A 26,437-nucleotide genomic window follows, 5' to 3' on the forward strand; every position below is an offset into this window, starting at 1 on the left:
AGTGGATTTGCTATAAGCCACTTACCACTTAAAATCCAAACCAAGTCAGTCTGACAAAGCATATGACAGCTGTTCTGCATCCTGTACGTCTAAAGGAGTCAGGCCAGCTCTTCAGCGGACAGGAGTTCACATCCCAACTGGCACCCATGCTGGAGGTTTCACTGAAGACACAAAAGACTGAATGAACATGGAGTAGTTCGAGCTACAGGTCAGATTTCACTTAGTGCACTGCCACTGACTATTCTATATGTTTGGTGGACAGTGGATTTTTAATTATTTGAAAGAAGCTTAAAGAGATTCTGCTTTACTTTCTCCCTCTTCTTTCAGACTTCAGTGACTGTTCTGTACACGTTGTAGAAATCTTTTTTTAAATGTCTCTCTCTCTCTCACACACACACGGTTCAGAGGAAGTTAGTGTCCCACCACTAACTGGAAGTGACTAGAATCTTCTCCCATGGGCAAGTGATTACAGAATTGCCCATTATGGACGAGGTTTGTTTTTTTTTTTGTTTGCTTGGTTTTGAATATTGTTGAGTTTTGGTCTCTCCCTCCCCCCCCAACCCCCTGAATGTTTTTCATGAATTGTTGTTATTCAGCAAGTTCTAATGGGTGTGTGTGTGGGGGGGGGTGTACACTTCCTTCCAAGCATATAGTTCTGGTAATTAGACAAAGGATATTATACAGAATTGACCAGTGATCCACTCTGATCTAGTTCAACATCGAGACAGATGTAGGCCCTCTCTCTATAAAATTATATAGGAATCCGTGCATTAAATTTCAACAGAGTGAATTTTTATCCCTGACTTATCAGTACTTTAAAATCGGAAGTTAAAATGGAAAGCTGCAGAATGAGAGAAACGAAATATAATATCAGTCCTGCAATTGCTGCAGTTGTAAAATATTATAAATGCGTTCATTTTGTTTCTCCCACTAAGTGTATTTTGCATGCTTCTCCACTCCTCTGCAAAGCTTCCATCACAGGGCTATCATGTGCCCAGTTCTCAAATTACTGAAATGATTACATACAACTCTGCAGAAGACTGACAAATGTCCTTAATGTGACGCAAAGCATTAATCTTTCACAAACACTGCGTCAGACTAGTGAGATGTTCATCCTATCTTACATATGCAAAAGTGTACACTTATGGGATATGTAAGGCATTTTTATTTTTAGAACATATCTTTTTAATGCCGAAAAATAACAGCCACTATTAATTTTCACTTTAAATGCAATCTGAATATCATTGCAGACAAAGCATACAAAGATCACCTACAGACATGGTTAGGTACACAGGTCATAAGACATGCCAGTTAAAGATTACTGCTTTATTCTTACATTTGGGTCGGACTGACATCGCTTTTTGACATTTAATCATTTTAGCAAATAACCATGCCATTAAACAAAGGCAAACGCACATATATACCACAACACACAAACTTATCAAAACTTAAAATTTGTACAATTTACTTTGACAAACAGAAACAGACTTGTTCTCTAGTAAGCAAACCAAACAAATTTGTCCAAAAGAACCTCTCTGTCCACATAATTTACCTTGTTCTGAAAAAAATGACAGATGTTCTTAATAAAAAGGCACATTTGGCAGCTACTAAAACTGGCATGCATCTGGCACAGGACTTCCCCCCCCACCCCCTCAACCTTTCAGTCACCTGGTGCACGACATCATGTTTGTTTGTTACAGAGTCAAATGCAACCTTATTCTTTGTTCACTTGATTTTGCAGCAATTGGCTACTTAATGCACTATTTTTCATTAAAGGCAAAAGAGAAATTTGCTCACAGTTGACAGAAAAATGCACTTTAAGGTATTTAAAAAAAATATGGAAAATAAGGCATGTAATTTACAAACCAAGTTACAAGTGCTTTTGGCTTTTCTAAGTGTATGGGGCCACATGTTTCTTTCCTTAGCTAATACAGCTAAAAGGACTGCAGCCCACGTATCAAACATTGTTGAAATTGGGTGTTTAAAGATAAAAATCTAAGAAGCTGCCCAGTTTTTTTTCTGCTTTAAAAATGCATTTTTCAGCAAGACCCTCCCTGTTAGCTGCAAAAGGTATGAATTTTGAGAGGGAAACCAACGCGTGATTTTTACATACCACAGGCCAGTGCACTTAGATCACAGCAACTAAGTATTAAGGAACATTGTTACGAAGACAGACATTGATTAACGAGGGGGAGTTTTCCTGGTGCAGTCTCAATGCACGACTGCTACGAACATGGAAAGCTGCTTACGAGATTTGCTATGCTAGGATAAGACAATACCAAGAGCAGAAAGAACTGGCATTTCTATTGCCAGGCATTAGCTCTGCTACAGGGACTGCGGCAAAGCCGGTTCATTTAAACAGCCCTAGTGATACAAAAGAAACACTTCCCTGAATACAGGAAAATAGAACCATCTTTCAAAAGAACACAAAGGGCTTGATCCACAGCCTGCTAAAGTCAATGGAAAGACTCCCATTGATTTCAGGAAGTTTTGGATAGGGTCCCAACTGAGTAAAAGGGATACTGGAGTTTACTGGTAAGAAAAGCCTGATTTAAGATTCTGTCTGCATAAAAGCTACAAACTATACAATAGACAATTATGATAAACAAAAGCTCCAGAGAGTAAAGGCATAACCGGATTTGTGTTGGGGGCACAGACCTCTCTCGTTTCTTTTTAATGAAAAAAAAAAAAAAAAAAAAAAAAAACAATGGTTAAGCAAGAATTTAGAAACAATTGCAAGAGAGAACACACAAAGTGGTTTCTAGTTTATGGGAGCATTCTCAATGATTTCATGGTATTGATTCTGAAGCAAAGAAAATTCTCTCCAAAGAGACACTGCAAAATCATGCTTGGGTTGTTGAGTGCCATGACAACAGTAATTCCTTGCCTGACAACCATGTGTTCAATAACTTTTCCTTGCACTTTATTATAAGTTTAATTTGAAATAAAGTTTTCAGCATCTGAAAAGCTAACATTTACAAACTACTAATGGAGAACTTTTCTTTTTAACACCCAGTTTTCACTTCTGGGGGAAAAAAAAAAAAGATTGGATTTCTCTTTCTCCTACACTGCTGCACTACACTCTAAATCAGAGAGACTTTAGGGAGACTTTAAACATTGCTCAAATATTGCACTTTCATGTCTCATTAATGGACTTTGTTTCTCCGATGCCCTCTCCCCACCCTCCACGCAAGCATCCAATAACTGAAAACCAATACTCTGCACCAGGACAGTTCTGACTTGTGAGCAGTGTCAGACTTTTCATCTGGGCTTGGCCGTAATACAGAAATCCATTTAGCCAGTTGTTGGCTTAAGATGCTTCATTACTCCTTGTTATTATTCAAGATCATTTTATCAATAATCTGGCAATATGAGCAATTAAAATGATGGCATTTTCCCTGCCATTGTTCAGAGATATTTGCTTTAACCCCCATAATCAGTAACCAATGCAAACTTGTCCAAATGTGAAATTCTTCCATGTTATATAAAAAAAGAGGTTATTTATTGAAAATACAAATAAAATTGACGAGTTCTGAAAGAGTGGCTCAGCAGTTGTGTTCGACATTCTCCTCCTAGACACATGGATTTGATTTGTGGTTCAGGCAGCACGTTGTAGGTGTGCCGTACGCTGGTAACTAGCGGATGATTGAGCAGCGTTGCTGAGCTCTGAAGGAGTTTAATCTAGGTTTTTGTATGATTTTCATCACCAGAGTGTCTAATCAACTTCTATGGATTTTTATCCTCAACCCCACCGTAAAGTAGGGAAGTATTAGCAGTATTTTGCAAATGGGGAACTGAGGCACTGAAAATATTAAATGACTTGTCTTAGTGCACACAGGAAGGCTGGGGCTGGGCCAGGTAGGTCTGTGCCATATCTCTGTAGTACCCTATCCACTAGGCCATTCTACCTATATAACCTGCCTTGGTAATGACAGGGGCCATGGTTTTGAGTGTAGAGAACAGGCAGTGTGGGTTCTGAACATCTGACTAACATTGGAGAGCTCCCTGGCTTTCCCTGCAAAGTCAGCAACTTCTAAGACATTGCACCAAGGGTATTCATTACTCTTGGTTAGATTTGAAGAACTGGGAACTTCACTTACATTTCTTGTAGGATAGGATTAAATAAAGTACATAGGTAAGAATGTCCTCCTCTGAAGCAGAGTTTATAAATCTTACTTATCAAGGAAAAAGGTACATTTTTTGGTGGGGGAAGGAGCAGGAAAACATGTTTCAAAATAGAAATGTTAAAGATATACACAAATATACAACTGACAAATTCTCAACGTTTGGCTATGACAAAATATGCTGCTTAATGCTGTAATCAAAACGCTTTTTGAAATGTAAAGACCAAACTGTAGTATCATGGTGCATATTCCACTACTCTAATGGCATTGTAGAAAGTTATTAAAACAGTAGATTTCCATCATGATTCGCTCTACTAGAACTGTCTCTAATGACATGGCGTTCTGGGTTGCTGAAATGTATTTTGTTTTTATCCAACAGGAAACATGATATAATTTTACTACGACCCATGTCTCTTATTAAATAAAGATGAGATACTGCACACTTCACAAACATTATGGTAGAGGAGATTAATAAAGCTTCTTTTCTTCAATAACTGGCATGCATTACTGTCACAGTATTGGTTAGAATCAGAAGAGTAGTACACAGGTTTATGGATAATCCATGTCATGATATTTATGCAGGTAAATGTTTTGTCATGTACATTTCTGACATAGTAAAGAGCTACTGTAAAGATTAATAGTTTTTAAGACAAAGTTTGAAATTCTATAACAAACTACATATATGTCTGGGAAATTTAAAAACATGTACAGTAATTCACTTTGAAAGTAACCCAGCTTTGTCATTCTAACTAAACTTTCTTTCACATGCCAAAACCTGATTTCTCTTTAGACTGTTCTTTATTACTAAAATACATATACTGAACTACGAAAAAACGTGTACCACAATATGTGCTTTTATCCCCTTATCAGTGTTTTTAACTGAAAAACTGAATTGTACATTTGACCATGTAATAATTTAACGTATGTCAGCCAAACAAATGTGTATCTTTATTTCAATTAAATTAAAAACAATCTGCAAGCATATTTATGCAACATTCTCTATATACACATGATTTATGCAAATGCAAGGCAATTCTACGTATGCTGATTAATCTATGGTTAGTAAAACATGACAATAACTATGGAAGATGGCCAGCGAGTGCTCCTTTTCACAAGGGACTGTGTTTTCATGGCGTGATTAAAGAAGAATAGTTACAAGCCATGAAATGGATTATCAGTAAACCTTAAAAAGAATGTGATATAACCTAGCATAGATTAACAGTCTTCTAAACGTAGTAGAATATTTTAGACAATAGTGCTGTTTTTTTAAATTTGCTGTCATTTTAATGACATAAGACTTTAATCTGCTCTGTTTAAAGAAAGCAATAATTACCCATTATGCTTCCTGGCGATAATTTCTTTTTCAACTGACACCATAGTATTTAATAAAATAATAATAAAGTACCTCTTTGGTGAAGCCTAGGTACCCATACTATTCACTGTAACAATTTGTAAACAGGACCGCAATACAGTGCTATGCCTTAGTTCTAACATGGTTAGGTACCACAGATCTTCCTCACAGTCCTTTTCATGATTTTAGGAGAGTATTTTAAAGCAGGGAGTAAAGTAAAAAGGAAATTAAGAAGGATATAAAGTTCCCTGTTTGAGATTTTTAAAAAAGTGCATAATGTTTTCATTCTAATAACTGTGTTACTGTATAGAACTGATGGATACAAGACTATATTTTCCATTCCCGTACTGGACATGAGAGATCATTACACAAAACACGGTCTCCGCTTATTGGCCAGAAAAGTCCCTTGAGTCAGTTTTCTGGTACAATCAGTTGTCCAATTACTTTAGAACAGCATCCTGCATACTACAATAGGAACAGCGAGTTTATCAGTTGATCACGTCTGCTTCAGCAATTCAGTTTCTGTACACTGCATTCCCAACCTAGCATAGTTTTTAATGCATGGAGTATGCATCCAAACTCCTTGGCGCTAGCAGGTTCAGTGCATCCATTGCCAGCAACAGACGTAGTGCCAAGAAAATGCAACTCCCAGCACAAGGTACAATTCAGGAGGAGTGGGCGTTCTCCAACAAGGGTGGTCCGTCTCGGTGCATCGATGGATGGGTGTGCTCCCGTTTGTAAGTTTTTGGAGGAAGCTTTGGGATATGTTGAGAAGTGCTTTGTCGTGGAGGGACAGGTGGCCCCTCAACAGAATGGAGGTCCACGTCCTGGTGTATCAAAGGAGGGGATGGCAGATGCCTCCGTGCTACATGTGGAGAAGGTGTCTGAGGGGGTGGAGGAGTAAATGGAGAGGGACTGTTTGGAAAAAAAGTATTGCCAAGTTCGCTTTTTCTACCTAAGGGCGGTGGCTGGAGATGTAGTGGTGAACTAGAGAAAACATCAGGAGTTCGCACAGGTTCTCGCGGTGGTAATACAGGAGGGCTTTCAGGAGGATCAGATACGGAGGTCCGCTCTGGCACGGAATATCTTGGTGAATAGGCTTTTGATGTTGGTTGTCGAGGAGGAATTGCTGGTGGACTGTCCAGATGCACAGAAGTAATCTGAAGTATACAAACATTTAATTCAAGGGTTATCATTTGTATTATGACAGCCCCAATGCCTCAATCAGGATCAGGGCCCTGGTTGTGCTACGTTATATGAATATGTTCAAAGACTCAGTCCCTGCCTCAAAACACTTAATGTCCAATTAAAGACAAGACACAGCCAACAAGTGTTAAACAGTTGAAGGAGGCAAGGGAGAGAGGACCCAGGCTGAGTGAGAATGAAGATACAGGGCAGTGGGGCACAGGGGAGGAAGTACTGGAGCCTGCAGGAGGCATAGTGGTCTGTGCTGCACAGTTTCTAAGCTAATACCAGCTCAGCTGGGACACCTCTTGTAGCAAGAGGCCAGGAATGAGTAAAATCCAAAGACATGTACCCTCTAGAGAATGAGAGGCAGACACTGTTTAATAGGAAAGGGAATGAATGATGTTCTGTCCTGAAGAAAGAATAAAGGGAGGGATCTTCAAAATGACCTAAGTGACTCAGTTGCACGCGTCCCACTGACAGCCAACGGAACTACAGCACGTTGCCAACTAAGGGCAGTATAGAATGCTGTATGACAAATATCAGACAGGCGAAGGCACAAAATAAGTTACATCTAGCAAGGGACATAAAAGGCAATGAGAAGAGGTTCTTTAAATACATCAGGAGCAAAAGAAAGGAAGGAAAGCATAGGTCCTCTACTTAGCAGGAGAGGAGAACTAATAACCGATGGTATCAAGAAAGTTGAAGTGTTTTATGCTTATTTTGCTTCAGTCGTCACTAAAAGGGTGAATGGTGACCAGATACTCAACACAATTAATATTGACAGCAAGAGGGAAGGAATGCAAGTCAAAAGAGGGAAAGAACAGATTAGGTAATCTCCCTAGGGAATCTGTTTCCTGGCAGTTAGGAAGTTTTTCCTAATGTCCAACCTAAACCCCCTTTGCTGCGATTTAAATCCATTGCTTCTTGTCCTGTCCTTAGTGGTTAAGGAGAACAATTTATCACCCTTCTCGTTGTCACAGTCTTGTAGGTACTTGAAGACTATCATTTCCCTCCCCTTTCTCCTCTCCAGACAAAACAAGCCCAATTTTTTCAATCTTTCCTAGTAGGTCATGTTTTCTAGACCTTTAATCAATTTTGTTGCTCTTCTCTGGACTTTCTCCATTTTGTCCACATCTTTCCGGAAGTGTGGTGCCCAGAACTGGACACAATATTCTAGCTGAGGCCTTGTCAGTGCCGAATAAAGAGGAAGAATTACTTCTCATGTTTTGCTTACAATAGTCCTGTTAACACATCCCAGAATGCTAGCCTTTTTTTGCAACAGTATTACACAGTTGACCTACTGTGATCCACTATAACACCCAGATCCTTTTCTGAAGTACTCCTAGGCAGTCATTTCCCATTTTGTATTTGTCCAACTGATTATTCCTTCTTAAGTGGAGTATTTTGCATTCATCCGTATTGAATTGCATCCTATTTAATTCAGACCATTTGTCCAGTTTGTCAAGATCCTTTTGAATTCTAATCCTATCCTCCAAAGCACTTGCAACTCATCCCAGCTTGGTATCGTCCACAAACTTTATAAGTGTCCTCTCTATGCTACCATCCAAATAATGAATCATTTATGAAGATACTGAATAGGACTGGACCCAGGACAGATCCCTGTCGGACCTCGCTTGATATGCCCTTTCAGCACAATTATGAACCATTAATAATCACTCTGAGTAGTTTTCCAGCCAGTTGAGCACCCACCTTCTCGTAGGTTCGCCTAGGCTATGTTTCTCTAGTTTGTTCATGAGAAGGTCATACGAGACAGCATTAAACGCCTTACTAAAGTCGAGATATATCCCATCTACTGCTTCCCCCCATCCACAAGGCTTGTTACCTTATCAAAGAAGGATATTAGGTTGTTTTTGAAAAATTCAGGTTGACTGTTACTTATTACCTCATTTTCTTCTAGTGCTTACAAATAGAATCTTTGATTATTTGCTCCATTATCTTTCTGAGTACTGAAGTTAAACAGACAGGTCTTAATTCCCTGGGTTGTCCTTATTTCCCTTTTTATAGATAGGTACTATATTTTTCCCTTTTTCAGTCCTCAGGTATCTCTCCCATCCTCCATGAGTTCTCAAAGTTAATCACTAATGGCACAGAGCTCTCTTCAGCCAGTTCCTTAAGTATTCTAGGATGTATTTCATCAGGCCCCGGTGACTTGAAGACATCTAACTTGTCTAAGTAATTCTTAATTTGTTCTTTTCCTATTTTAACCTCAGATCCCACCCCATTTACACTAGTGTTCACTATGTTAGTCAACTTTTTGGTGAAAACTGAAACAAAAAAGGCATTTAACCCTTAGGCCATTGCTAAATTTTTTGTTATTGCCTTTCACTTCTCATTTAGTAATGGGCCTACACGGTCTTTGGTCTTCCCTTTGCTTCCCATGTATTTGTAAATGTTTCTTGTTACCATTTATATCCCTAGATAGTTTAATCTGATTTTGTGCCTTGGCCTTTGTAATTTTGTCCTTACACACTTGTGTTGTTTTTTCACATTCATCCTTTGTAATTTGACCTAGTTTCCACTTTTTGTAGGACTCTTTAGACTTTCAGATCGTTGAAGATCTCTTGGTTAGCCAGGATGATTTCTTACCATACTTCCTATCTTTCCTGTGCATTGGGATAATTCGCTCTTGTGCCCTTAATGATGTCTCTTTAAAAACCTGCCAACATCCCTGATCTCTTTTTTCCCTTAGACTTGCTTCCCACAGGCTCTTACCTACTAATTGCCTGAGTTTGCTAAAGTCTGCCTTCTTGAAGTCCAATGTGTTTATTCTGCTCTTGTCCCTCCCACCATTCCTTAGAATCATAAATGATATCATTTCATGATCACTTTCACCCAAGCTGCCTTTCATCGTCAGATTCTCAACTAGTTCCTCTCTGTTTGTCAGAACCAAATCTAGAACAGCCTCTCCCCTAGTCGTGTTCTCCACCTTCTGTAATAAAAAGTTGTGTCTAATGCATCCAAGAACTTTTTTGATAATCTGTGCCCTACAGTATTATCTTCCCAACAGATGTCTGGGTAGTTCAAGCTCCCTATCACCACCAAGTCCTGGGTTTTGGATGATTTTGTTAGTTTTTTAAAAAAAGTCTCATCTACCTCTTCTTCCTGGTTAGGTTAGACATTAGGAAAAACTTTCTAACTATAAGGGTAGTTAAGACCTGGAATAGGCTTCCAAGGGAAGATGTGTAATATTCATCACTGGAGATTTTAAAGAACAGATTGGACCTCTCAGGGATGATCTAGGTTTACCTGGTCCTGCCTCAGCACAAGGGGCTGGACTGGATGATTTCTCGAGGTCCATTCCAGCCCTATATTTTTATGATACTATGATCCTATGCCACTGACAGCCAACAGGACTACAGAATATTGTATGCTGCCGACAGCCAAGAGGACAGTACAATACCGTACACCACCGAAAGCCAATGGGACTTGGGCTCCTATATCACTTCACCCTAATTTTCTAAGGCCCTGAACAATCTCACACTTAAGTCAAAAGAGCTTTGTCAATGCCTCCAACAAGTGCAGGATCAGGTCCCAAATGAAGACCAATGGCCAGACAAGCACATACAGTAAGAGGAAAGGGGAGAGATCGAGTATGAAGGCAGGCAGGCAAGAAATGGCAACCGGCAGAGGAAACACTAAACAAGATGTCATTAGGTTAGTATATTTTATTTCATCTTTTAGGGAAGATTGTAGGGTTTAAGACTCCTCACATTACTGCTATTTTTTTAGCACTTTACTTCCCATAGCCTCCTTTTGGACTATCTTCCTGGACAAGGAGGTTTACATGAAACCTCAAGTGCTCCCAGCCAATGCCAGGATAGGAGCAAAGAAGCTCAGGGCAGGAGAATAAGAAACATTTCTCCCCCTAAGTTTAGACCCTTTTGCTATTATTTTAATTAGTTTTAAGCCTGGGGCAGATGAGAAGATGTTGCACAGAGCTGTCGCTGTGCAGGTGTGAGGCATAGCGCTCCTTATTCTTACCCATCTAATTGAACTAACAAGGTATGACTCTTTAAAAGTTATTTTTCCCTTTACCCTAACCCTCACTTTTCAGGCACTGGCTTATGTGTGAAGTCTGATTTGGGCATTTCACCTGAATGCAATAGGTATTGTGCCCACACCTTTCTCACCTTCGATGGCGATGATTCTGCTGGGGCAGACTCTGGTCGTCTCCGTGGAGGAACAGGAGGAGGACCAGAAGTTTCATCAGAGATTTTGGTAAAGCTTATGGATGACACAGATGCAGATCCTGATGGATATTTAAAAAACAAAAACCTTCAACATGATGCACTTTATCTGCCCTTTACGCGTTCTGATTGCTTTTAACGACCACTTAATTACCAACAATTTGCTTTTACTGAAATAAGAATGCAAAGGAGATAATTCAGCACACCATCATCATGTCTTTTCTTGCTCATAAAAGAACAGCTGTAAAGTATGGAGATCCTTGTGTGAAGCTAAAGTAAGCTACCCATGAAATATATATTTTATGGGAGGCAGCGTGACCCAGTGGACAGGACGGCCCAGCAGATAGGGCACTGGAATGGAACTCAGGAGATCTGGGTTCTATTCCCTGTTCTGACATTGGCCCGCTGAATGGCTTTTGCTGTGGGCAAGTCACTTCACCTCCCTGTGCTCCTGTTATATTAATCAGAAAATGGGGCTGGTGATATTTATCTCCTTTGTAAAGCATTCTGCGGCATACTGATGAAAACTGCTCTAAAACTAGGTACTATTTTTTATGAATTATTATTATTGTAAGTGAACTACAGAATGAGTAGCCCTCTTTGTCTGGTAGTGAATGAAGGGAGAGAGGGAACTGATGTATTTGTAGGTCTAGGAATAACTGATGGATTTGGTGGAGGGGGGAATTGTGTGCAATTATTCTTCAATTTCATGCAAACTTTATGTTTTTTAACTCTACATTTTTCTTGAGAACATTTAGGGAGGTCTGGCGGCATAATACTTCTAAGCTCTTATCTAGTGCAGTGGTTCTCAACCTTTCCAGACTACTGTACCCTTTTCAGGAGTCTGATTTGTCTTGCATATCCCAAACTTCACCTCCAATTAAAAACTACTTGCTTACAAAATCAGACATAAAAATACAGTATGTCACAGCAAACTATTACTGAAAAATTGTTTACTTTTTCATCCTGTCTGTTTAAAATGTTAGTTTGTACTGACTTTGCTAGTGCTTTTTATGTAGCCTGTTATAAAACTAGGCAAATATCTAACTGAGTTGATGTACTCCCTGGAAGACCCCGTGTACCCTCAGTGGTACACGTACCCCTGGTTGAGAACCACTGGTCTAGTGCTTTTCATCATCAGATCTCAAAGTGCTCTACAATGAAGGTCAGTATCATTATACCTATTTTGTGTATAGGGAAACTGAGGCACAGGAAGGTGAAGTGACTTGCCCAAGGTCACCCCAGCAAATCTGTGGCCAAGCTGGGAATAGAAATCAGGTCTTCCAATTCCCAGTCCAGTGCTCTATCGACTACACCACACTGCCTCCCTATGAATTAGGGAGAAGAGGTAAATTTTTATCCTCATTGTTCAGTAACAGACTACCAGTCAGCCTGTGTACCAACTACAAAACCCTGGTGCATAATTCACCACAAACTTTCCATCTTGGCCATAATTTTTTTAAATGGAAGTTTAGATTCTGGAGCACGATTCTGCATCAAGGAGTGGTTTGGCAGCAAATTCCATTGCTGCAGCATCATGGAATACGTGGGGCCCTGGATGTGTCCCTTTCCACATTCTGCTCTCGCAGAAACTGGAAGAGAACATGGAATGATGTACAAGCAAGATTCCTAACCTATCCCGTCTCTCACTTGAAAATAAACTTAAAGATAATAGTAATCTAAGTAAAAATGCATTGAAACTGTCTGCCATTATGCAAGGAGGCAAAAACATCTGCAGATAGATCATTTTGGTCCTTCAAATTTGCTATATCAATTTACATCATAAAATAGGACAAACACATTTGTGACTGTCCTCATTATTTAAATGCATTCCTAGCATTCCTAGCTTTAGCACCTACTTGAATGAAAAGGACTTGAAGGATCTGAATCAAAGACGCTGCAGACATCTGTAGTACTGGAAGTAGCAGAGGCAGGGGGTGGTGTCAATGGTGTTCGTGGAGAATTTGGTGCAGATGCTGTACTTTCTGACTCACTCTCAGGGATGCGACTGTAACTAATTTTTCTTGGCTCCTGTTGCAGCGGTGTAGGGTGTCTCATGGTACCTGGCCTTGGGTTCGATGGACGAACACCCGGAGATTTGAGGGAATAGCTGTATTTTTTTGGCTGCAGTGATACCAAATATCAATATTGTGCAGTTAGAAACCTTGCAGTGAATTGAAAGTATACATTTTAAAAATCAAATTACCTTCATCTCCATCACAAAATCAGTTAAATGCAGCTTCATCATTATGCATATAAATTCTAAAACAATCTCTGCTGCATTGTGGGAAACATTTTTGAAGTTATTAAGAAAAAAATAAAATCTGAATACTAACAAATCTTGGTGGAGGCTTGGAATTTCGCGGCTCTATTTCTAATGACTTGTTGAACAGATAATCTGTGAATTCTTTCTCCATGCTATTTCCCATTGGATTCAAATTTTCAAAAAACCTCTGAAACACAGGAAGTTTAGGAAGATTACATCGTATAAGTTACTTTCATGGGGCAGATTCTACATACTTTATGATACAAGTAGTCCCAACGGTTTCAAAAGCACTATATAAGTACTATTCAGCAAACGTGAATTACATGAAATTTAACTTAAAAAAAAAAAATCAGTAAAAATATCAAACGTAACTGAATCATTTCACAATTTCCGTTACTCTGACAAACTAGGGGCAAGAGCTTGCGAATTGCCAGCACCCAGAAATCCACTGACTTGGGAGGACATCAGTAAAACCCATGTGCGTTACCTCACCTCTCCTTAGGACTTCACTACAAGAAGGAAAACACGGTGTTTTAAGGCATGTATGTAAGAAATGACTTACAAACAGGGTTGAAAGGGCCAATTTAGAGAATTTTTCACTTGACCACAGCTCAAAGAGCCGGGAGACTTTTTTTTCCTCTTTAGGATTTGTAGTAACTTCAATGTAGAAAGGAGAAGTCATATTTTAATACAGCAGAAGAGAAAACTACCTAAATTCTGCTTCTGTCAAGATAGCAACATGCAGGATTTCCACTCATGGATCATGGAAAATGACATAGCTCCTGCAGAGAGCTTTGCTGACCTCTGCCAAGAACGAACGGGCCAGTAGGCTAAGGTACTGGGAGTCAGTGGATTATGCTGGTCAGCAGATGAGGAGCCTCGTGTACTGCCTGGTACTGCTGGTGTCCTATAGCGTGAAGGGACATCCTGCACTGTGTCACATAAAGCTGGAGACCCAGGAGCAAACAGCCTGCTCTACGGATTCCTTTGATTTTCTCTATTAAAATTATTTCTGAACTAATCACAAAGCAGCTCTCAATATTTCAGCATAAGAAAATGCAACTTACCCGGATATCAGGTTCGATTCGTAAGCAGTATGGCTGGTTTTGGTACTGCTGGATCTCCCCTGTTATTTCAGCTACTTTCCTTCTCTTGCTGAAGTTTATAAGTTCTTTTCCATGTCGCTTTAGAAATTCAGGGTTGCCTTCTTCTGTTTTCAAGATGTTAGTCAAATAAATTCCTAAAACAGCGAAGAGAATAAGATGTTTGAATGTTGTGAGGCAATGTAATTTCATTGAGCTGACAGAAGTGGAGAGCTCTAAGTGTTTCCTTCCTCTCACCAGCATTGCCTTATTCATTCTCGGTTCAGCTCTAGCCAGTTACTGATCTGAGCCAAGCCCTGGATAACGGAGATGATGCTTTTTATGCCTGATGTGGTGCTAGCCACTGTCTGCGTATTGCTGGCAGTTTAGTCCATGTTGTGTCAATCTCCCTTAATGGTTTCACAGAGATTTTGAACAACAAGAGGACTAACGAGAGACAATGGAACTCACAGGAACTCCACAGACGAGGGCACTGGACCTGTGAGGGGGGTCCATCATTGAGTCCTCGGGTGCACGGCTTTTGTAAATGGAAACCATGCTTCACCAACCTATTCACATTCTTTGAGGGGGTCAACAAACATGCGGACAAGGATGATCCAGCTGATACAGTGGACTTGGACTTTCAGAAAGCCTTTGACACAGTCCATCATTAAAGGCTCTTAAGCAAAGTACACAATCATGGGATAAGAGAGACGTTCCTCTCATGCATCAGTAACTGGTTACAAGATGAGTAAGAAAAGGTAAGAATAAATAGGCAAGTGTTCCTAGGGGAGAGGGGCAAATAGCAGGGTCCCCTCCAAGATCTGTAGTGGGACCGGTGCTGTTCAACATATCCATAAATGATCTGAAAAAAGGGGTAAACAGTGAGGTGGAAAAGTTTGCAAACAATATAAAATTACTCAAGATAGTTAAGTACAAAGCAGACTGCGAAGAGTTACAAAGGGATCTCACAAAAGTGAGTGACTGGGCAACAAAATGGCAGATGAAATTCAATGTTGATGAATGCAAAGTAATGCACATTGGAAAATATAATCCCAACTATACATCCAAAATGATGGGGTCTAAATTAGCTGTCACCTCTCAAGAAAGATCTTTGAGTCATTGTGGATAGTTCTCTGAAAACATCTGCTCAACGTGCAGCAGCAATCAAAAAACTAACACTGTTAGGAACCATTAGGCAAGAGATACATAATGAGACCAAAAATATGATAATGCCGCTATATAAATACATGGTAGGCCCCTGCTTGATGTTCTGGTTGTTCCAGCTCAAAAAATATATATTAGAATAGGAAAAAGTACAGAGAAGGGCAACAATAGTGATCAGGGGTATGGAACAGCTTCCACGTAAGGAGAGATCAAAAAGACTGGGGCTGTTCATCTTAGAAAAGAGACAACTAAGGGGGGAATGTGATACAGGTCTATGAAATCATATACTGTGTGGAGAAAGTGAATAAGGAAATGTTATTGACCCCTTCACATAACACACAAACCAAGTGTCAAACAATTAAACTGATAAGCATCAGGGATAAAACAAACAGAAGGAAGTACTTCTTCACACAATGCATAGTCAACCTGTGGAACTCACTGCCAAGGGATGTTTTGGCCTTCACAAGTATAACTGGGTTCAAGAAGAATTAGATAAGTTCCTGGAGAAAAAGGTCCATCAATGTCTATTAGCCAAGATGGTCAGAAATGCAACTCCATGCTCTGGGTATCCCTAAACCTCTGACTGCCAGAAGCTGAGATTGGACAACAGAGGATGGATAATTTGATAATTGCCCTGTTCTACTGATTCCCTCTGAAGCATCTGGCACTGGCCACTGTCGGAAGACAGGATACTGGACTAGCGGGACCATTGGTCTGACCCAGTATGGCCGTTCTTATGTAGCAAACACAGAGGATTCAGACTCGGGCCACGTGGAGGTAAGAAGGAACTAGAGAGGCATCAGTCCATGCTGCCCTTTATACACTTGGTTTGGAGCACGAGACAAACTACTTTGCACGCGTAGACCAATGGACACCGCTTACTAAAAATTTCCAGACTCGGGCACATGGTGCCCAGGCCTGTGTGTGGAATACACATAGCAACCATCACTCGAAGAATAACCATCGTTATTCCAAGTAATGTGCACATTACAAGGATACCATCAACTTCAGAAAAATCATATTTCTGTCTAAATGGTCCTTTAAAAAACACTTTTTTCCCTGCAAGCAATACCTAAAGTCAGTAGAACAGATTAGAAAAAAATACTTCTCTATTTTTCCCCAGTTGTTTACTTTGTGGTCAGTTAATTCTTTCCTCTGCATATTCAGTCATATTGCCCGTTTGTGTGGATCTTTCACACAGTAGTAGGGGAGATGAAATGTTTTACAATCAGACAGCTGAAACTAAGTTTAACTCCTTTTAAAAAAAAACTTACTAGACTTCAAGCTCACTGTGTTCCTTAAATACACTTCTCACTTCTGCTTGTATTTCTGTAGAGTGCTTTAACTCAGTCTTTGTAAAACACTGACATTTCTTTTATACTGTTCATCCCGAATCAAACCTACTTACCAAAGAAAGGCACACATGGAGGATTAATGGACCTGAGTTTTGCCAAATATTTCTTATAGTGATCCTCACTCAATTCATGAGCTTCTTCTAAAATCTTTTTCTGTCGACTTGGAATTTGCTGAAAAGATATACAGATCGGTTAGTGAGGAGGGGATTGTGGTCCAGTGCCCCATCCACAAGACTAGGACTGACAGCTGACACTGCATTGTTGTGTGACCTTGGGTAAGTCACAGGGCCAGATTTTTAAAGGCATTTACATGTTGCTGTAACAGCATAAATCAGTTTGGTGTTGTAATGCTCAGCACAGCAACATCTCAATACCCTTAAAATTCTGGCCCTTAACCTCTTTGGGACTCGGTTTCCCCATCTAAAAAATGGGATACTAACACTTTGAGATCTAGAGATGAAAAGAGCTATATGGGTATACAAGAATCAGGACACTGAACCTCCAACCGGGTCAGCTAGGGCTCTTACAAAAGCCTGACTTTCATACATATCCCTCAGCCCCTGATCATAATCTTGCTATTATAGTAGCTAAGTAAATTATTGATGTGTGCAGCCTTGATTTCCTCTCAATCATAATATTCATAGCATACCTCTAAAATCTTTAAATCCTGCAAATGCCTATGGAAAATTCAGTTATGCACCCACATGTCAGTGAGGGTCAAGCAGCCCAATTAACTGGGTATGGATCCTATGCTAAAGTATATGGAGGGAACCTGCTAGGAGATGCAGATTATTTTCCTGTTTCCTGCAGCTGGCGTGTTCCACCTTCTTCCCAGACACTCACTGCTCTGATCAATCTGCCTATGCCTTTCTGATCATCATCTTTTATTTTCAATCTTGCCTGTTTCTGGTTTCAGGGAGTGGGCTCTGGTGATTTGCCATGTCTTTCTGCCTTGCTCACCACTGAATTCACTTTGGGGACCCCTGAAATTAGAGGTAACCACCTCTGACATTACATAGAGATTTCTAGCTATATTTTACACTCTCATTCAATCTTCCACAGGTGATTTTACTTCCCTTGGGAAAGCCAGAGACACCGTACACTTATATTTGTGGTGCAGCCTGCATATTGTTGAAGTATTCACTTTTCCTGCTTTGTACACACTAGTCCTTGCCAATGGTTCAGTTGATCTGCTACATCAAATGATCCTACACTGAGGACTAAATCCTCAGATGATGCAAATAACGGAAGTCATAATTGGCGGAGTTCAGAGGACTAGGTACAGCACTACAAATAGAACTATGCACACATGTGCAGTACACATCTGGGGATTCACCATCATTGTTTTTTTCCCTCCCAAACAACTCAAAAGTGATTGAAGGAATTTTAGTAAAACTTTTCAGAAACATTCATCTTTGGTCAGAGATTCAGCCCAAAAGGCAAAAGTTGTAGAAAACTGTAAGCATCTGAAAAATAAGGAGTTATAATAGTGATCGTTTTGCAACCTTTAACTATAGTATTTGCTGTCACTGACCCTGTAATAAACCAGCATTTTTGAGAAAGTCTAACAATGAGCTATGACAAATTTCCTTCAGTTTTGAGTGTTGGTGCAGCTATTCTTCCATATTTTTCATTAACTGTTTCCCCTTATTTGTAATATTTCTGTATTGAATATATTTTTTTTAAATTTCAGTTGAAAAGTTTTTCTTCATCTTCCTTTTAAGACACTGTTCTTTCTCTGTTTATTTCAGGTTTTTAACCCTCATCCATCTCTCTGCTTTATTTCACTCTAGTTTTCTGCTTTATTCTCCTCAGCCCCATCTAGTCTCTCCTCTCTGTCTTGTGATTGGCAGTGCCTGTGCCCAGACAGTGTGAATGCTGAGTACAAAAGCAAAGGCTCCTTCAAAGCCCAAGAGCCCTTTACCACCCTTAATGTGCTACTGAAAGGAGAAGCATTTATAGTAACAGAATGTAACTTAACTGTTACAGTTTCTAGATTGAAAACTGAAAACATTGTAACTTACCTCAAATGTGTGATCCAGTCTATACACAGGTGAAGAGTTCATAGCACTCACAACTTCAAGAACACCATTGAAATTATTTAGCTCTTGAAAAACTTGCAGGATCTCAATTATCCGACTCACTACAATTACTCTTTCCTCTAGGTTTTCTGTTTCTACGATGCATCTAAGTACACAAGCAGAACACTAATTTTGTAGAAATAAAACAGAGCCAGAACTCTGCCAAGCAACAAAGATTCATCTATAGGACAAAGCGTACCATTTTGAAATGTTTCAACAAATCCAACAAGGCCCACCAAATAACTGGAGGGAGATTTAGAAACATTTAGAACAAGTTCGGTCCCGTTTCTCAGGTTAAAAAGCTGGGAATATTAGAAGTAGGCTTCAAAGGATTAGATTTTTATCAATAAGTTGATAAACACTGATTTCAACATATACACATAAACCAACACAAAAATATTTCCATTGATGATGATAAAAGTTTATAGACAGGCAAAGCAAGAAAAATGCTGCTTGAGAACTTAAGAGTTTGATTTAAGGACATTTACTTTGTGTATTTTGACATGTGATGTTGACAATTTTGTTTTAACAGTTAAAAAGCTTTAACTATCTGAATCCCAACATCTACTATCGTTAAATAATTATTGTCTGACACCCCCTTTGTCTGACCCTTGCAAAATTTTCCACAATTGTGAAAGTTTAAATAGATAAAAATTAAAAAAAAAAAAAAAAAAAAAAAAAGCTTAAAACCCATAATTTTGTGCGACTGTGAACATTTTTTTCATTTTTTTTAAATCAAAACCAGTGCTTAAAAATAAACACATATTTTCTGTCGAAATTAAAAAAAAAATTAAAATCAAATTCTGCCAAGCCTACTTACAAGTAGTTGTTCTCAAAGGCAAACCTTAAACATTTAGCCATTGCCCGCGTAGAGGCTTCCCCAAGGCAAAATTTCTCCTCAGGTTACCTCTCAGGAAGTATCTGAATGAACTATATAGATACACTAACATTCCAGAAGTAGAGATTTAAAAAACAAACAAAAAAAACCCTTACTTTTCAAACCACAAAGTGAGATTAGTGGTGTGCCGTATCATTTTGAGAAGGTTGGGAGAATTAATTTCTTTATCTTCCTTGGTCCACACACTTCCAACTAGTTCTGATGGCTGCACAGCTCTAAAATAATAATAATAATAAAAAAATAAAATAAAGCACAATAATATAAAACTTCTAAAAAAGACTACCAGTATTCCAAAAAAAGTCTTAATTAACAACCTAGCACACAACATGTGTCAAGGGGGTATGCCAATAGTGAGGGATCTGTACAAAGGGCCTGCAGAAGTAATTTTGGGAATATTTTGGGTTTGTGTAATAATGTGGTATAGTAAATTCAGTTTTTCAATGGAGGAAAAATACCTGTAAAGATCTGACTCGAGTAAAGTGAGCTGTCGAGCAATTTCTATTGGGTGCAAAGTGAGCAAGTCAAAAGTTTCTGGCTGTCCTGGCTTGCTTATATGCCACTCAATTGCAGGAGGTGAACTTTCAAAAGTAATATTGTGGCTTGGCCCAATGGCTTGTGCCTGCTTTTTCCGGTAGATTATCTTTGTGATGGATTCAACCCATTTCTTCATAGCTTTACCTGGAATAAAGAGACATCATTAATATTTCTTTAACCCTTTTAATTCTATGTTTCTCCAAAGAGGTCAATGTCATTTTTTAAAATCTCCATGTTACAAACATTATGCCTCAATACTCTGAGGTAAGTAAGTATTCTCCCCAATTCACAGAAGGGCAAACAAGCACAGCAGGGTTTCACTCACACAAAGCCAAGCAGCGGCAAAGCTAGAAATAGTAATAGGAGCCCAGTGATCCTGGTAATAGCATGTACGTAATTCCTGCTGAATTAATGGGAGTTTCACATAGGGAACCGAAGGGAAAACTGGACCCCAGGAAAAAACAGTTACTAACCTTTTCTGTAACTCTTGTTCTTTGAGATGTGTTGACCATGTCCATTCCCTTCAGGTGTGTGCATGGCCAGCATGCTAGTGTTGAAGATCCCTCCATTAGTGTTACCTGTTGGGCAGAGCCGCCCTCAGCCTCTCTCACTTCCTTCTTATCAGACAGACACCAATAAAGAGGGGAAGGAAGGTGCGTTGTGGAATGGACATGTGCAACACATCTTGAAGAACAGCAGTTACAGAACAGGTTAGTAAGCATTTTTTCTTTGAGTGATTGCACATGTCCATTTCAAGTCAGGTGACTCACAAGCATTACAAACTGGAGATGGGATCAGAATCTACCTAAATAATGATTAAAGGAACACACGTCCAAATCTGCCATCATCTCTAGACTGCTGAAAGATGGCATAATGAGATGCAACAGTATGAACTAATGACCAAGTTGCAGCTCACCAAATGTCCTGTACAGGCACATGAACTAGAAAAGCTCAGAAGCTGCTTGTTATCTTGTTGAATGTGCCAGCACTGTGCTTGGCAGAGTCACAATGTGTCATAGCACAAAAGTATGCCGTAGGAAATCCATAATGATTATTCTTTGAAATGAGACCCTTCAAGCTGTCTGCGACTGCCACAAACAGCTGTGAGGACAATCTAAACAGTTTCTTCCAAGGAGAAAGTTAATGCTCTCCTGACAGCCAATGCATGGAATCTCTCCTTGTCCTTATGAGAATGAAACTTATGAAAGAAGGTCGGTAAGTATATTGGCTGATTGATATGGAAGTGTGACATTACTTTGGTCAGAAATTTTGGATGTGGGCTTAAGTACACTTTGTCTTTGTAAAAGACTGTATAAGGTGGGTCAGACACCAGGGCTTGCAATTTTCCTACTCTCTGTGGAGAGACAATCGTCACCACAAAGTTCACTTTCATTAAAAGATGAAGTAACGAGCAGGTAGACAACAGATCAAAGGTAGGACCCATCAGCCTTAATAACACCAGATTTAAGTCCTAAGGAGGGATAGGATACTCCACTTGGAGAAAAAGGGTTCAGACCCTTTAAGAACCTGAGTGACACTGGTTTGAAGAATACAGAGCAATCTGCAACTGGAGGGTGGAAAGTGGAGATAGCTGCTAGGTGAACTCTGATGGAAAGACCTTTATGTGTCAGCTGTAACAAATAGTCCAGGATATGCTGTATAGGAATCCAGAGTGGAGAAACACCTTTCTGCTGAGACCACAAGAACTGCTTTCACTTCAATAGGTAAGTGTACCTAGTAGGTGGTTTCTTGCTATTCAAAAGAATGTTTTGTACATTCTTTGGACAGACCTCCTGAGGAACTTCCCACAGAATATCCAGGATGTAAGATGAAGAGTCACTGGTTAGGATGCAGGAGGTGACTGTAGTTCTGAGAGATCAGGACTGATTCTGGAGGTTATGTCAGCGGAGCCCAAGTTGAGAGACTCAGCAGAGTGGAGAATCAATATTGGGAAGGCCCCACTGGTGTTATGAGGATTGTACAAGCATGATCCTGCTTGATTTTTAATAATATTCTGGGGAGGAGAGGAACTGGAGGGTAAGCATAGATGAGTTTGTCCTACAGGGTAACAGGAAAGCATCTGTCAGGGATGCTGGATTGTGACCCACTCTTGAGAAAAAAAAAAAAGAAAAAAAGAAAAAACCCACCCTGCTGATACTTTCAGATGTGACGAGTTGTAAACAGGTCTACATGGGGAACCTCTATGCTTGAAAAATGACTCTTACTATATCTGGCTGGAGATACTACTCATGGCGACTGGTGAAAGACCTGCTCAAGCCATCTGCTAAAGTGTTCTGAATACCCAGACGGGGTTTGGGGTGAACTATATTGGTGATACAAAACTCCCAAAGCTGTATTCCCTCTTAGCACAGGAGATTCCATCCGGCCCCTCCTTGTCTGTTCACATAGAACATTGCTGCTGTATTGTCCATAAGAACTAGGAAATTTCTTCTTTTCTGTGGGGAAGGAAAGTGTGACAAGCTAAGTAGAGAGCTCTCAACAACCTCACATTTATGCGGAGAGCTATCTATCTCTTGGCCAGACCAGAGACTCCCTAGGTGGGTTCCTCAACCTAGGGAAGAAGCGTCTGTAACCGGAGTCAATGTTGATTGTAGAGGAACAAAAGGAACTCTCATATGTACATTGGCTGGGTACACTCACCAGTTCACAGAGTGTAAGACTGCCATCTACAGTGAGTAGGACTGAGAGGCGATGAAGGTGTTTGCCACAACACCTTTGTGGGTTCCAGAATATTCTCATTTATGGAGCAAGCCCCTCAGGAGGCCCTGCTGACCCCAAAATGTCCACCAATCTGTGCATGCTTATCTGAACTACTTCTACCTGTAATTCCAGGGAGGAAGCAACCCTCTTCAACAGAGGTGGAGCCTCCCTTTACAACTCCACTGGAGGAACCACCAGGCCAGAGACTGAGTGATGCCTTGGTACTGGGCGTCAGCCCCCAGACAAGTGGAAACCAAAATATACACCAAGAACAATACTAAATAAATTAAACATATCTAAACGAACTATAAAACTTCTAGACGAGTACCAACTACATATACTAGAAAAACAAATTCCCAGCAAGGGGAAAAAAAAACACTTGTAAGAGCAAGCTATCATGCTCTGACTACTTTCATGAGTGGTAAGAAGGAATGGAGGGGAGGCTGGGGGCAGCTCTACCCTTCATAACATTGAGCAGTAGTATGAGGTAGCAAAGGCATACATCCTGCGCTGACAGGTATCACTAAGGGAAAAATCTACGACACTAGTGCACTGGGTGCGCACACACCTCAAGTTGAATGGACACATGCAATCACTCAAAGAACTCCCGCATCCCAGTCTTATGCTCTGTCCACAAGACCAAAGATTTCCAAACTGGCCAGTCTACAGAATTTGCTGACAGTCCACAGTGAACTGATAGCATGTTCTCTTCCTGTTTCAATCTGCTAAATATACATTAAACACTTTCCTAATATAACCTTTTCCTGTATGCAACAGCTGTAGCTGCCACAGGGATGTTTCATTATTAAAAATGAATGGGGAAGGTTTGCTACACAATTATGAACGGGAGGGGGGGCGGCCTATGTAATAACCTCTCAAGATGTGGTCCACATTGTGAAACAGCCTGAGAATTCCTGCTCTAGAGTACACTGTTTCCTCCATTAAGCTTTTATGAAAGTTACTCCCAACTATAGCTTAAGGGATTTCCCCCAATAAGCAGGATGACCAAAGACTATTTTGACCTGCTTTCAAAACTAACCACTCAGTTGCTGGCAATTTTCAATTATATCAATTCATTTTCAATATAACTAGAATAATATTTTTGCCATCAGAGTTAAGTAACATGGATCATATTTTTCTGAATAGGCACCATATTTTTGGGAATGAAAATAGCAGTTGATTTTTAAATAAAGGTTAATTCAGGTTATTCACTGAGTAACATAAATCATCGTAAGCACCCAACATTTCATTTTCCTTCATCCACTGACCGCAAGGAAGCATCACCACATAATAAAGATGTCTAACACTGGACATATTCTAAAATGCTGATATCTATTGTAATCATAAATACCTCTTACTGTCCCAATGAATTCTTCCAATCGGTGCAAAAGATCTACATCTCTCTCAAAGTCATAGAAGTGGTGCTCTACCCAGTGTCGGCATACATTTAACACTCTACAACATTAAAGGAGAGATTATAAAGTCTTGTGGGAAGAGACTGTCTGTTAGTCTGTCTGACAATGCCTAGCACCATGGCTTAGATGGGATCTCCCGACCCACCAGCAGCTTACCCTGACGGCCAGGAGCCAAACTTTGCCAACCCCTGAAATATAGGGTCGGCTTATGAAAGGGTCATACAGTTTTTGCTATTTTTAGCAAACCATCTTGGGGGGGGGGGGTCAGCTTATAAACAAACGGGTAATGAACGAGTATATACGGTATATATTAATTTCACCTGAAAGCTCTGAATAATGCTGTCAGTTAGAAAACAATGTTACTTACTTAGGTCACATCTACATTAGGAATGCTTTGCTGGTACAGATGTAGCAATATACTACACTGGGAAAGCACCTCTAGAGTGGATGCAGCTTATACGGGCAAAACTGAGGGCTTGTCTTCACAATGGAGCTAAAATCGGTGCTGCTGCAATTGATGCAGCGGCATCGATTTAGCGGGTCTAGTGAAGCCACGCTCAATTGATGGAAGAGAGCTCTCCCATCGATTTCTGTACTCCACCTCAACGAGAGGTGGAAGCAATGTCGGTGGGAGAGCATCTCCCATTGACATCGCGGAGTGTGGACCCTGTGATAAGTAGATCTAAGCTACATTGACTTGAGTTACGCTACTAACGTAGCGCACATTACGTAGCTTAGATCGACCCGCAGCTGTAGTGTTGACCAGGCCTGAGATTTTGCCAGCATAGCTTATTATAGCTCCCTGAGTGAAACAAGCTACACAGGCAAAAGTGCAGGTTTGCCAGTATAACTGCGTCTACAGTAGCCTTACTGTTCCATCCCTCAGGCCACTAGAAGCACAGATTTCAGAAAACCCATTAGGAAGCATTAGTGCCTAATTTGCATTGTAGCATTCTAGAACCTAAAACTTTATAAAAGCTGACCCCTTAACCTGTCCTCACTTCTCTATTTCAGAGAGTCTTCAGAAGGATTCCGAAGTATACCGAAGGTGGGAGGGATCAGTGTGCATCTGCAGAGACTATACATTCAGAAAACTCCATTTATAAGAAAATAATTTTTTTTTTATTATCCAATGAGTTATGTACTGTAAAGAAAGGAGCTTTGTGGTTCTATAAATGTTTTATAAGCCGAATCAATGAAACGGAGGATGCGTTACTAGGTGGGAATCAGGTTCCCGATTGCTGTGATGCAAACTAGGCATAAGTGCCCCCCTCATAGCTTTACCACTTTGTCAGCTCCTCTGTGGCTCATGAAGAATGACAAGAAACTCCTCGTGGGAATCTGCAGAGGCACTCTACGAAGGAGCAGTTTTATCTGCATTTCTCTAATACTCACCGCAGCTGCACAGGTTGTATATATTCTTTCCTAAATCGTTTCAACTCTGCACTAAGAGGCTGATCTCCATTCTCCATAGCTATACGATCAGCTTCTGTTGGCTCAGGCTCTGGAATTTCAAACCTAGCATGGGACAAACAAAGAAGTCTAAACCTTTACGTTCATTTAAATGATGTATCTGGGAACCAGTAATTTGTTGTGTTAACCTTTCTCAGAACATGCACTAACAAAACTATTAAGAGTTTGATTCAATTGAAGATACCTCTGCTTTCTCCCCTGCTAGTCAAAAAGTTTAGAGGGTTTCCATTAAATCAGGCCCTTACCAGTTAGTAAGTGTAGAGCAACCACTTACTAAATTGGAAATAATAATAAATGTATCTTATGTCACTACATAAACAAAATAAAATAGAGGATATCAACACAGTCACAGTATGTGCCAATACAGACTGCAAAATGACAAAACCTTTGGGACAAGAGCCTCATCTGGTGTAACTCAGCGTAACTCCACTGACTTCAATCAATCTTTTGGACTTCATAATCCTTGGATTTGAAAACTTTTAAGAGAGACCAGTGACAAAAATTGAAACCATCTTTTTAAAATGTTAAATTTTAAAATAAAAACATTTTTTAAAATCCTAACCCACATTAAAAA

The 26,437-nt window shown here is 39.9% G+C and overlaps 1 protein-coding gene across 2 annotated transcripts in view; it reads right to left on the minus strand.

Annotated features, from left to right (window-relative positions):
* Positions 1-1,147: 1,147 nt before the first annotated feature.
* The window catches only part of SOS1 (SOS Ras/Rac guanine nucleotide exchange factor 1), an 84,431-nt gene continuing 59,141 nt past the window's right edge, over positions 1,148-26,437 (minus strand). For both annotated transcript variants that reach the window (XM_034764011.1, XM_034764012.1), the window contains exons 12-22: positions 25,786-25,908; positions 24,327-24,430; positions 20,176-20,398; positions 19,816-19,935; positions 18,766-18,928; positions 16,795-16,912; positions 14,205-14,377; positions 13,208-13,324; positions 12,731-12,995; positions 10,815-10,933; positions 1,148-6,635 (exon numbers count right to left, since the gene is read on the minus strand). In XM_034764011.1, the coding sequence (XP_034619902.1) occupies positions 6,141-6,635; positions 10,815-10,933; positions 12,731-12,995; positions 13,208-13,324; positions 14,205-14,377; positions 16,795-16,912; positions 18,766-18,928; positions 19,816-19,935; positions 20,176-20,398; positions 24,327-24,430; positions 25,786-25,908 (2,020 nt within the window). In that variant the 3' untranslated portion in view covers positions 1,148-6,140. The remainder of the gene's footprint in view (positions 6,636-10,814; positions 10,934-12,730; positions 12,996-13,207; positions 13,325-14,204; positions 14,378-16,794; positions 16,913-18,765; positions 18,929-19,815; positions 19,936-20,175; positions 20,399-24,326; positions 24,431-25,785; positions 25,909-26,437) is intronic.

This window comes from Trachemys scripta, chromosome 3 (assembly GCF_013100865.1).
Source record: "Trachemys scripta elegans isolate TJP31775 chromosome 3, CAS_Tse_1.0, whole genome shotgun sequence".
Lineage (NCBI taxonomy): Eukaryota > Metazoa > Chordata > Testudines > Emydidae > Trachemys > Trachemys scripta.